Source organism: Cebidichthys violaceus, unplaced genomic scaffold (genome assembly GCF_023349555.1).
Source record: "Cebidichthys violaceus isolate CVI_PGR_0920_01 unplaced genomic scaffold, fCebVio1.0.p SCAF_26, whole genome shotgun sequence".
Lineage (NCBI taxonomy): Eukaryota > Metazoa > Chordata > Actinopteri > Perciformes > Stichaeidae > Cebidichthys > Cebidichthys violaceus.
The window spans coordinates 6,283,505-6,295,103 of record NW_027176439.1 but is presented as its reverse complement, the minus strand read 5'-3'; the positions used below and the strand labels follow the sequence as shown (position 1 = coordinate 6,295,103).

At 48.0% G+C, this 11,599-nt stretch overlaps 1 protein-coding gene across 1 annotated transcript; it reads left to right on the top strand.

The window, feature by feature from the left end:
• The first annotated feature begins 169 nt into the window (after positions 1-169).
• Positions 170-11,204, top strand: mxd1 (MAX dimerization protein 1). The gene is made up of 6 exons (XM_068720721.1): positions 170-1,044; positions 1,690-1,789; positions 5,787-5,816; positions 9,102-9,216; positions 9,525-9,681; positions 10,064-11,204. The coding sequence occupies exons 1-6, from the start codon at positions 978-980 to the stop codon at positions 10,258-10,260; spliced, it is 666 nt and encodes a 221-aa protein (XP_068576822.1). The 5' UTR covers positions 170-977; the 3' UTR covers positions 10,261-11,204.
• Positions 11,205-11,599: the final 395 nt, after the last annotated feature.

Sequence of the window (11,599 nt, the reverse complement as noted above, 5' to 3'; positions counted from 1 at the left end):
TGCTTTCGCCAATGGAATCAAAGGACCAAAATGGCTGAACCGGGTTCTCAGTGGCAAGTCAGCGCGCGAGCCTCTCGACGGTTGACAGCGTAAGCGCCCAATAGGCGCGCGATTAGTTACGCCCACTACCCAATCGCATCGCAGAGCACAGGAGCTTTGTGGTGGAGTACAGTAGTTTGCTGTCGTCCAGATCAACAAGCCACTATTTTGGAAGCAGTTTGATAAACACTCACTTGTTCCTCGGTTGATGTCAGTCGCTAGCAGGACGCTTCACGGGTGACCAGCGATAAGCCAGCACACAACTAGCCAGCCACACAGCCCCGAGCCGACGAGGCTGGACGACATCGTCCGTTGAACTTTTGAGACAACTAACGTTAGCTCGTTTTTTTCTATAATTTCCACACTCGGGCAACAACTGAACAGCCAATGGTTCTGTTTTCCGATTGGCCGAATCTGTTCACGAGCTAGCAAAGAAGGTTTCATCGTTAATTTGGCAACTTGTCACGAGCGCTAACGTTAGCCAACTTCTTTGTTTGTTTTTCTCAAACAGAGCAATACTCAACCGTTCTCTCTACCAGCCGATTTGATCTCGAAGAACTTCATAGAAAACCTTTTTTTTATATTTTTTTTAAAGCAAAGTATTTGCCTAATAAAGAGGCCAAAGCAACCGCAACTGTTGAAGAAGTGTTAGCCGCAGCTAGCACCAGATCCTGGACGTTACCTGAACCGTGTTTTAACAGTAAGGAAGGGGCTTGTTCAGTGTAAACTGATCGGTGCTGTATTCAGGACGTTTAACTGTTAAATAGCCCGTTTGATACACCGCAGCAGACTCCCTTTAACGTTCGCTCTCACCTTTAACAACTGTCAGAACAGCAAGCCAGCTTCAGAAGGAGAGCGGTGGTCCAGGACCTAAAGCTTGTGTACAACCACACAATCTCCCTCATCGGATTCTTATATTATCAGTTTTATTGTTGAAAATGGCGGCGATCGGAATGGTGCAGATGTTGATCGAAGCAGCCGAGTACCTTGAGCGCAGGGAACGAGGTAAAGTGTATTGTTTTCTGTTTTTCTTTATGAAAAATGACAATGACATCACTTCCCCCGATCCATGCTAATTAATGCACCTGCCATTTTGAAGCTATTTTAAATCCTGTTGCTACCCCTTTTTTAAAAACACGTTTTTACATGAACTAATGGAGTAACGGCACAGCAGAATGCATCGCCTAACGTGACCCAAAAATAGGTTGCTCATAAATATTGATATTCAGACATTTTGGGTGATCTGCAAAAATGTGCAAAAAAAACAACACGCCGTGCATTTTTCCTTTCTCTGCTAAATGAATAAAACGAATGAATGAATGCATATGTGGCAGATGCAGTCAGATGTGCAGGGGCACCTTGTTTTCATGGAGGCCCCTCCTTTCCCTCTGTTGTGGTTTGCTAGTGGGGTTTATTCCAGTTCAAGATGACATCATTGTCCAGGCTGAGGGGAGAAAACACGGTGTAAAGACTCTGCAGAGACTCCGTCCACGAGTGCACTTAAACACAAGACATTGCTCCTGAATTCCAACAAGACTTATTTTTGCAGCCGTTCTATTTGTGCTTCTCTTCAGTGTGGCTGTATTTTTGCATTGCCAGATACGTGGACACGTGACCACCATGTTGTTTTGTTTGCTTGCTTGCTTGCAGAAGCCGAACACGGCTATGCCTCCATGCCCCCCTTCATCAGCAGCCAAGAGAGGGAAAGCTTGAAGAGGAAAAGCAAAAGCAAGAAAAACACAAGTAGCAGGTAAAAAGGCACACCGGCTCCCTGTGGCCAGAGCGCACATACACAGTATAATGGTTCAGCTCTGCAACAAGGCGCTCATAATACCCCCCCCCCCCTTCAAGTGTGCCCCCACTGAGCGCAGCAACCTTAATCCATTGTTTACTGGACTGGTTTTTGATTTGTGCACACTTATCACTTATAATGTGTCCTTTGTAGTGACAGAATCATAAATTAGGACATTTAACGTCATTTAGTTTTGCTTTTTTTTGGTGCTGCGATAAGATAAGATAATCTTTCATTAGTTCCGCAGTGGGGAAATGTACAGTATTACAGCAGCAGAGTGCAGACAAGAGAGATAGTAGAAACAAGATCAGTTTCAAAGTAGAGTAACATGGAGTCTGTTGGGTTATGGCCTTGTTTTGACTACCCCTTGTCTTCCTCAAAGCGTTTGAGTGACAGCAGCAAACATCAGTCCGTCTCAAAGCCAGAGGGCCCCTCAGTGAGGCAAACTGGGTCAGTCAAGGGGACTGCGGGTGACATTTCACCGAGGGAGCGCGTCCTGACAGCTCCAGTCAATAGACACGACTGCACACACGTAGAGTTCTATAAGTCAGTCATATCGGGACAGATTTATGTTGCATTCACACCCCCACAGATCAATGTGCACTCCCGGGATTAGATTGCAGTTTGGCTTTCGTGCAGTTTGAACATTTTGTTGGTGAAACTGGTTTTGAAGCGCACAGCTTCTGAGTGCATCGATTGTTTTCCGTGGAGAGGATGAAGAAGCTCCACGATCGAAGGTAGCGCCAGCGGACCCGTACTCTCTAGGACCTACGTGATTTGAGTGCGTTTGTGTCCACCTGTATTTATGCGCATACGCACAATGAAAAAACACCACAATTAAACATCTAATTGGTGCAAAGAAACGTCAAACTCCAGGCTTTAAAACTGCATTCCACAAACCTGTGACAGTGACTACACCCACTTCTCACATGCGGTCTTTGATGTTTAAAGACTCAGTTTGATTGTAGACCTGGGTTGAACCACCAACAGCTATGAGGGCCCACTATACATAATCCATCTCCCACTGGAATGAATGCAGAGCACATGAGAGAAGGATATGTAGAGGTTTTCATATCGGCCTCTTACCTCGTGTAGCTCGATGTAACATCCAGCTGAAATAGCTGCAGCAGACGACTGCTTCCATCACTTAGTGCGTACAAACAAGGGCAGCGTCGTAAATGTCCTCCGTGAGTTAGTGTCCCAACGTGTGCTTGAACTCGCCCCGCTCTATGATGGCGGCCTGTAGACGTTGTATAAAGTTGCATGTCTGAAGAACATCTTGCCTTAAAGTGTTCTCTGGACGGCCAAGTATCCGATGTACAGAGCACACGATGTGAAGCATGTAACCTGTGCTTCTGTTACCCCTCGTAACCCAATGTACATATCCAGTTATATTGTGGGCAGATCTAAAGTTAGGAGAGTGCTGCACACAGACCTTCATACGCGCTACCGGTTAATAAGAGGATTCTTTAAGAACATCGTGAATAGCGTCTGTTGGTTCCCAGCGTCCAACACGACGTCTTCAAACGTCTCGTCCAGAACCAGGAGATGTGAACACTGATGCATGAAAGCAGAGAATCGTCACGTTGGAGAAGCTACAACCAGAGAATGTAGAGCGGACGATTGATAGATTAGCAAAAGTGTTGATCGTTAAATGGGCTAATCGTCTCAGCTGGAGTCATCAGAATAATGACATAAATACATACATGTGTACATACTGCTCTTTTAAGGGGAACTTGTCGTTGTTCAAACGTTTGGTTTAGCCTGTTGGTCAGGATTTTGTCTTTTGATGCAGCAGGAATAAGTCATAAAAGCTGTACATGCGTTTAGCTCAGAACATGCCCTAACATGCTAAGAACATGTCGAGTAGACATACGAGCTGCTGCTGTTTGTCCTCAAACCATTACATCTTTTTAGCTTATCTGCACTTCTGAGTTTATCTTCAGCAACTCCCTCATCATCTGTGAGCTGTTAATCAGCCATTGCTCATTGCTATTCAAAGTCAGCGGAGCCACACTCGTTATGAATACGGTCAGCTGGGACTGTTTGATGTGGTCTGGTCCTGAAGTTGGCTCCTGATCATTAATAGTCAGACCAGCACTACGGCTCAATGGATTTGATCGGACATGATCGGTGATCTTGATGCCGTTGAGACTTGCTGAGATGCAGCCGTGTATGTATACATGGGAAGCCACTCAACCCAGTGGGAACAAGCTCCTCCACTTTGTGTTGTTTAACCACGGCATGCATGTGAGCGGTGGGGGAGGGGAGTCACTGTGGGTCTGACGTGCATGTGTGTCGGTAGTAGCGACTCCCCCATCCCCCTCATCTCTCTCCCTCTCTCTCCTCACCTCCTCCACCTCCTTCCTGCTCTGCTCTCACTGCTGGCAAGCGATGGAGAGCACCAGCACACACACACACACACACACACACACACACACACACACACACACACACACACACACACACACACACACACACCACTGTGCCGCTACAGTGCACTGTGATCTTGCCATCCATGTTGAGCAGGCAGATTGAGTCTTTGCGTACTCTCCACCCTGTGTTGTTGTTCAGGGCTTGTGTGGCTGAGTCGGGCGAGGCTACAGCGACGCTCCAGAAGCTTAGTAGTAGATTCATCGTTAGTATCTTGTCGTCTACGATTCAGTTTTCCAGTTTATGTCCAGGGATCTGTCAGGGAAGATTGAAAGCCAACACTGTGTGCGGAGTTTAAAGACTCAAACCTATTATTAGAATAGTCGTTCATTTTCTTGACATCGTCCTGACCGGTCCGTACCAAGTGACACAACCCATCACTGTCATTCTCAGACGATCGCAGATCTACGATCGCAGATCTACGATCGCAGTCTCACGGTGATTTAAGAGTTGTTACCTCTGAGTTGATCCAGAAGGCTGACTTGGAACCCTCTCTGAAGGAAATGTGGGTTTCACACGACCTTTGGTCTTTTTCATGTAGTTTTGGGCATCAAGCCTGTCTTCAATCGTAATGTGTCGGAATAGAAATAGAGCAACCCGTGCATTATAGGGGTGGGGGTGTGGGGGCGTGTCCCAGAGCCTGAAATGTAGCCTGAATAAGTGGGATCATGTCCCTGCTAGTGCTGTTATGTCACCAGCGGCTGTCTGCCCTGCACAAGAATGCACACTGACACACACACACACACACACACACACACACACACACACACACACACACACACACACACACACACACACACACACACCCATTGTTTAGAGATTGCGATACTGGAAGACGTTGATTCTGAGCTTGGTCCTGACGGTACGCTGTCAAACACTGAGGTGAATCAAGGTGTGGGTGTGTGAGTGACCTCTGAGGATCTTGGCCCCGGCATGCAATGGGACGGTGTCGAGCCTAGCAGAGCTGAAGGTGCAGACGGGCTATTTTGGGACCCGGGGTGGGTGGATCAGGAGCGCTCAGGGGGTCTTTGCCGGCTCAGCGGCAGAGTAACTCCGTTTGGTGGAATAACACCTTGAACAGGCGGTGTGAGAAGAGGCTACTGCAATGCAGAAGTCATGCTGGCCCTATCACGCCTCCATCTCTCATTTTACCTTCAGCACTGTAACCCCCCCCCCAGTATTACAGGCACAGTTTGAAAGGGCACAGTCCCTCGCCTCTGTTTCTAGTTACTGTTGCTATGTTTACACCTGGCCTCCTCATCACGTATTTAAGTCTTTCAAAAAAAGCACAAGTGCGCTCCACAGAGCGAGCCACAGGCATCAGAATGCTCAGCCTGTTTTTCTTAGAATCTCTTTTTCCTCAGCTCGCTGTGACTGCTCATAAACTCCCACTCAGCCTTTTGTGCCTCTCTCCCTCCCCTGCAGTACGGCCTCGGACCGCTGCGACGGCACACGCAGTGTGTGAGCAGCGGCCTTGTTATTCTGCACGGTTTCTCACATGTGTGTGTCTTTATCTCCACAGGTCTACGCACAATGAAATGGAAAAGAACAGGTACGTCACAGTGTCCCGTGTGTGTTAGTGCATGTCTGTTCCTCTGTTACTGTGGAACGTGTCTGTAGATTATGGGATGGTTTTTTAGTACTCGGGATAATCAGGCCATAATTAGATGTTTAAAAGGAAACTGAAACTTGACATTGTTAGCATGTTGCACACAGCGCCGTTCAGCCTCACATTAACACGTTTACTACATAGTTTAAGACGGTGCTACAGCTGTAACACCAGGCAGACATTTTAGGCCAGAAAACAAATATGTAATGAATTAATTTATTACGTATTAGTTACTGTCGGTGCTTCCCATCTTGCCGGCGCTAGTTGATCCAAACCAGCAGCCCGGTGAACCGCCTGAATAATGTATGGCACTGAGGCCTGAGCATGAGCGAGTGTGTGGAGACACCTCTGGCCCAGCAAGTCAAAACTACGACACCAGCTTGTCTCATTACACATGAGAACACTCACAGCCTTTAGCCAGTTCCTCCCACCAGTAGCTTGATGTTTAAAGCCATCAGAGGCAGAGAGTAAATTACTCACGGCGACCCACTGCCAGCAGAACCAGAGCAGTGCAACGAGACCCATCCCCCTCTCCGGTGATATCTCCATACGCACATTCACATCCTAATGTGTACGACTCCCCTCCCCTCCGTCGCTGCACACAGCATGTCGGCTGTGTTTATGTCGGCATAACACGACTCCGGCCTCCACGCTGGTCATGAGCAGCTACCGACGGGGGTCAGAGGGCGAGAGCGAGGACAGTGGGCTGATTTACTGCTGGACCAGTCGTGTGCATTTGAAAAGGACACAAAGTGGGTCAGAGGAAAGTTCAGAGAACGGTTCCGGCCTTCGGCTGCACACACACACACCTCATCTAATGACACAGTGAAGCCTCACTGAACCAGAAGAACCTGTTGGTGATCTAGCGCCGTGCATTACGGCCACGCCCGTACTGTTTCTCTATCACTCAGACATCTCGTGACCTCTGCTCTTTGTTTAACAAGCATCAGCTAACCCAGCTGATCATGCTGGAGCAGCCGAGGGCATTTCCATGTTATGTAATGCAGCCTTCATGCCCTTTGGACTGAGTCAGCTGAGAAACGGCCACTTGGTTTCAGCAGCTGAACACTGTGTGTGTGTGTGTGTGTGTGTGTGTGTGTGTGTGTGTGTGTGTGTGTGTGTGTGTGTGTGTGTGTGTGTGTGTGTGTGTGTGTGTGTGTGTGTGTAAAAGGGCGAGGGTCAATGACGGACTGGCTGTCTGGAGCGCTGGGTCTTTTCCCAATGGGCTGCTTGACAGTTGGGACCGATGCAACATGAAATATCTGTGTTTTAGAATAAAGTATAAAGAATAAACACCCGCTTCAATGACAGTAATAGTTTACATTAAGTGTGGTGTGGGTGGTGCTGTGGGTGGTGCTGTATCACAGGGTTTTGGTGGGCCTGTTTCAGTCTAGAAGACGTTTTTAATTCCCAGTCTTTTCCTGGCAAAGGATGCAAATATATTTGAGTGTGTCCTCTCTCTGCCCGCAGTGAAATCAGTCTAACCCTCTCCCCACGAGTCCGATTGTTGAATAAAGTCTTTCCGGCCGTGACGCTCGCATCAGGATCACCTGCAGCAGACGATAGATGAAGAGCTCCTTCAGCCGGCCCTCAGCTGCCACAATAAAAACATTCCTACACCAGTCTGACGTGCACACGCCCACTCGCTCAGGCACACATCGGCACACTGACACACACACACACACACACACACACACTCACACACTCCGCTGAGGCTGGAGCTGGAGGTGTGTGTTGTGTAACAGCGGGTCAAGTGGTCGCAAACACCCACCGGACCTCAGCGACTGCCAGCTCAGAGCGGCGGTGAACTGTGTCGTAGGACAGCTGACATTAATAAAGAGCTCCCATCTGAAAATATGTCGCAGACGCTCTTTGGATTTCAGCACATTTCTGTTTAATTCCGGTCCAATGAGGATTTTTACACGGTTCCTCAAAAGTCCTCATCATCATCATGTAGTGACGTTACAATGCAGAAGAAGCAAACGGGAGAGTCTCATGACTTCTCCCTAACCGTTTAGTCACTACCGCCGACACGCAGCAGCAGCTCTAGCATCAGAAAGCAGAAGCACCAAAACACATGCACAGTGGCTCAGAGAGAAAATGATAATTCTTTATTGACATTAATTAATAACGCAAGTATTGAACTGTCAGATATAGAACGATAGCTATCCCAGATACACACTTTACTCAGACCCTTTATGCCCGTCATTGTGATGCTAACATGTCTGTGTGTCGTCAACAACCGTTAAATCAAATAAAGAAAGTACACCAATTATATTTTAACAGTTTTCAAATGTAACTGGATGGATTATAAATAATATGTAGAAATACATAAATACATGTTCTTCTCATTTCAAGTAAAATAAGGGCTGGATTAAAGAATAACTGACATAACTGAAAACTTTAAAAAAAAAAACAACTTCTCTCTTTTTGGAGAACGTCATGAGGAACGACTTCTCTGACTCACTAATAATGCTCCTGCCTTTCGTTCTCTTTCCTCGTCTCAGCCCCGTGTGTCTACATCTCACTGGAGTCAGGAAACGTGTCAGAATACACATATTTGATTGGCTGAGCTGCATCACCTGATGTGATTTACAACACATGTAATTGGTCGGTTTGTTTCCTGGACCACTGACCGAGTGCCGTAAAGGCTAGAAAAGCTGCGCCGGTTAAAATAAAAGCGCTCCGTCAAAATGTAATAATTCTCAATTATCCATCGGTTTTAGGTCCAGGGTGGGCGGTCTGCCTATTAGTGACCCCTGACCTAGCACAACAAAAACACATGTTTGTGTTTAGAAGAATTCAGATTATTCATCATAACCCGTCTCTAATGACGAGTAAACTACGTACGGCTTAATGCATCAACTACAAATCACATTAACAAAATCAAAAATAATAATTCAAGATGCACCCACTAGTTAGTTTTGGAGCTTTCAGTCACATCTCATGGTCTTCATGAGTGGATGGCTCCATGCGACCAAAACTCAATACTAATGTCACTTGATACGACTGAGACGACGACCATGGGATGTGGTTGAAAGCTCCGGAAAAAAGTTGCGCTTGAGTTATTTACTTATTTATTCATAGTCGAACTACCGTTTCTAAGGCCAAGAATGAAGTTGGATATGAAGGCTCAACACATCGCATGCTTGTTGTGATATTATAGCTACTTTAATAACAGATCGTGTTTGACCGTGTCTCTCTCTGTCTCTTCTCTTCTGTCCTCAGACGAGCTCATCTGAGGCTGTGTTTAGAGCGCTTGAAATCCCTCGTTCCTCTGGGACCAGACGCTAACCGGCACACCACCCTCAGCCTGCTGATGAAGGCCAGAGACCACATCAAGGTGTGTGTGTGTGTGTGTGTGTGTGTGTGTGTGTGTGTGTGTGTGTGTGTGTGTGTGTGTGTGTGTGTGTGTGTGTGTGTGTGTGTGTGTGTGTGTGTGTGTGTGTCCATATGTAATAACCAATGTATCCATTTGCTGAGCGCTGTGGAGGGATTGTGTGTTATTTTTGAGTGACTGAAATGTCTGTCTGTGTCACACACACACACACACACACACACACACACACACACACACACACACACACACACACACACAGAGCAACCCTTTTGACACGTCCTCCCTGTGTTTTTTCTCTTCCCGCCCTGCAGAGGTTGGAGGAGAGCGATAGGAGAGCTCAGCATACGGTGGAGCAGCTGCAGCGGGAGCGGAGACACCTGAGGAGGCGTCTGGAGCAGCTCGGGGTGGAGCGGACCCGCATGGACAGCACCGGCTCCGACAAGTCCGACAAGTTCGACTCTGACCAAGGTACGCAGACACGATGCAGCCACTGCTCTCCGTGGAATAGTTAATGTATCGGGTGAATCCAGATGAGAGCAACACAACGATAATCAGTACATTACATAAAGTCTCGTATCATAACAAGATATCAAAGTTTGGTTAGAAGCTAAAAAAAAGTCATTTATGTTGTGGTTAGCCGCTGTCCTACATTATCATGAACACATACATGCAGGTTTGAGTTCTGCAATCAGCAGCTGCCTGTACCAGGGTTCTGTACCAGGGTTCTGTACCAGGGTTCTGTACCAGGGTTCTTTGTGTTTGCAGTGCACCAGTACAGGTACCTGATCAAATTACGAATGTTCAGCATTCAGACCTGTTACAATGTTTTGCGGTTCCTGTGCTCCAACAGAGGACCTGGATGTGGACGTGGAGGGGACGGACTACCTGCTGGGTGACCTGGAGTGGAGCACCAGCAGCGTGAGCGACTCGGGGGACGAGCGGGGCAGCCTGCGCAGCAGCTGCAGCGACGAGGGCTACTCCAGCGCCAGCCTGCTGCTGCTGCAGGACACTCAGGAGAGGGCCAAGCAGCTAGGCTGCAGCCTATAGACGGCACTGACCCAACTCCAGCTTCTTCTCCCCCTCAGCCAATCCCACCCCTTAGATCACTCCCCCACCCCCCCCTCTCTCCATACATACAAGGACTGACCGAGTCTGATGCCTCTCGTCCAGCCGGGCCTCTTCGGACTTTCTATTCCCACAACGACTTCCATCCAGACTTCAATACACCCGCTCACATTCAGCAGTCAGTCTCTAGGGTGTCCCCCACTCTGCTCTGCACCAATCAAACGAGTGGGATTTTAAAGACACTCCGCCCTCTCCGTCCATTCATCAAAAACACAACTTTCAGCCAGAGAATGTTACCACACAATATCCCACTGCCTCTTTTTCTATGCCTCAAGAGCCATGGGAAGCACTTATGAGATTTCACCCCAACGTCACACATACTTAGTCACACACACACACGCACACACACATGCACACACACACACATGCACACACACGCACACACACACACACCCCTCCATTGCTCCAGCGAGACAGAGTCCTCCCAAAGGTGTGACGCTGACATGATGTGGGGCGTTTTTCTGCCCCGCTCACGGTGGACTGGTGTTTTGGTGTTTTGGTGTTTTGCACTTACAATAGCTTTTGTAAACAAAGCTGGGTTTTTTTGTTTTTTTTAATGCTGTCTCTAAAAAGCTTAAAGCCCCCCCCCCCCCCCAAGTACAGATGTTGCAGTGATGTTACAAGATGAAGTAAGTGTTTGAAAAACCGTCGTCTACTGATCCGTAGGGACACTAAAGTATAACAGCGTGTCGTGTTGAACTGATTTGGGCCGACAGCAGTACCCCCCCCCCCCCTTAGCACCCCGGTAGTGGCAGGCTCGTATCCACCCTGTCATGTTCTGTCCACACCTGCCATTCAGAGGTAAAAAGTGACACAAAAACAAAAAAAAATTGTGCAGCATGAGATTGTGAAGGGGCGGGGGGATGTGGGGCATTTTTTTTTGGGGGGGGGGGGGGGGGCAGTTTTAGGAGTGGAGGGGGGGTGGGGTGGGACGGTTTCAGGGGTGGGTTTGATGTTTTTCTGCCTCTCTCTGATGACTGTGGCGTTTTTACAGCATCCTTCTTATCATAGCTCTGTTCGTCAGGTCTGAGCCTGGCGAGGTCAAAGGTCACGAGCGGGTTTGGGAGACGTCTGAGCCGCTGGTGTAGATCAGGGCAGCTATATATCATTTGTGCGCACTACTTCATCACCGCCCCGTTCACCAGGCATTAAGAGGAGGGAGGAGCCTATCTACCGAGAGCAGTCCAGAGACTGGAGCACATTCCATGATGAAGAGGTAGCAGGGAGCATTGAGAGCGTTGCTTTTTGCAAGATGTTCCTG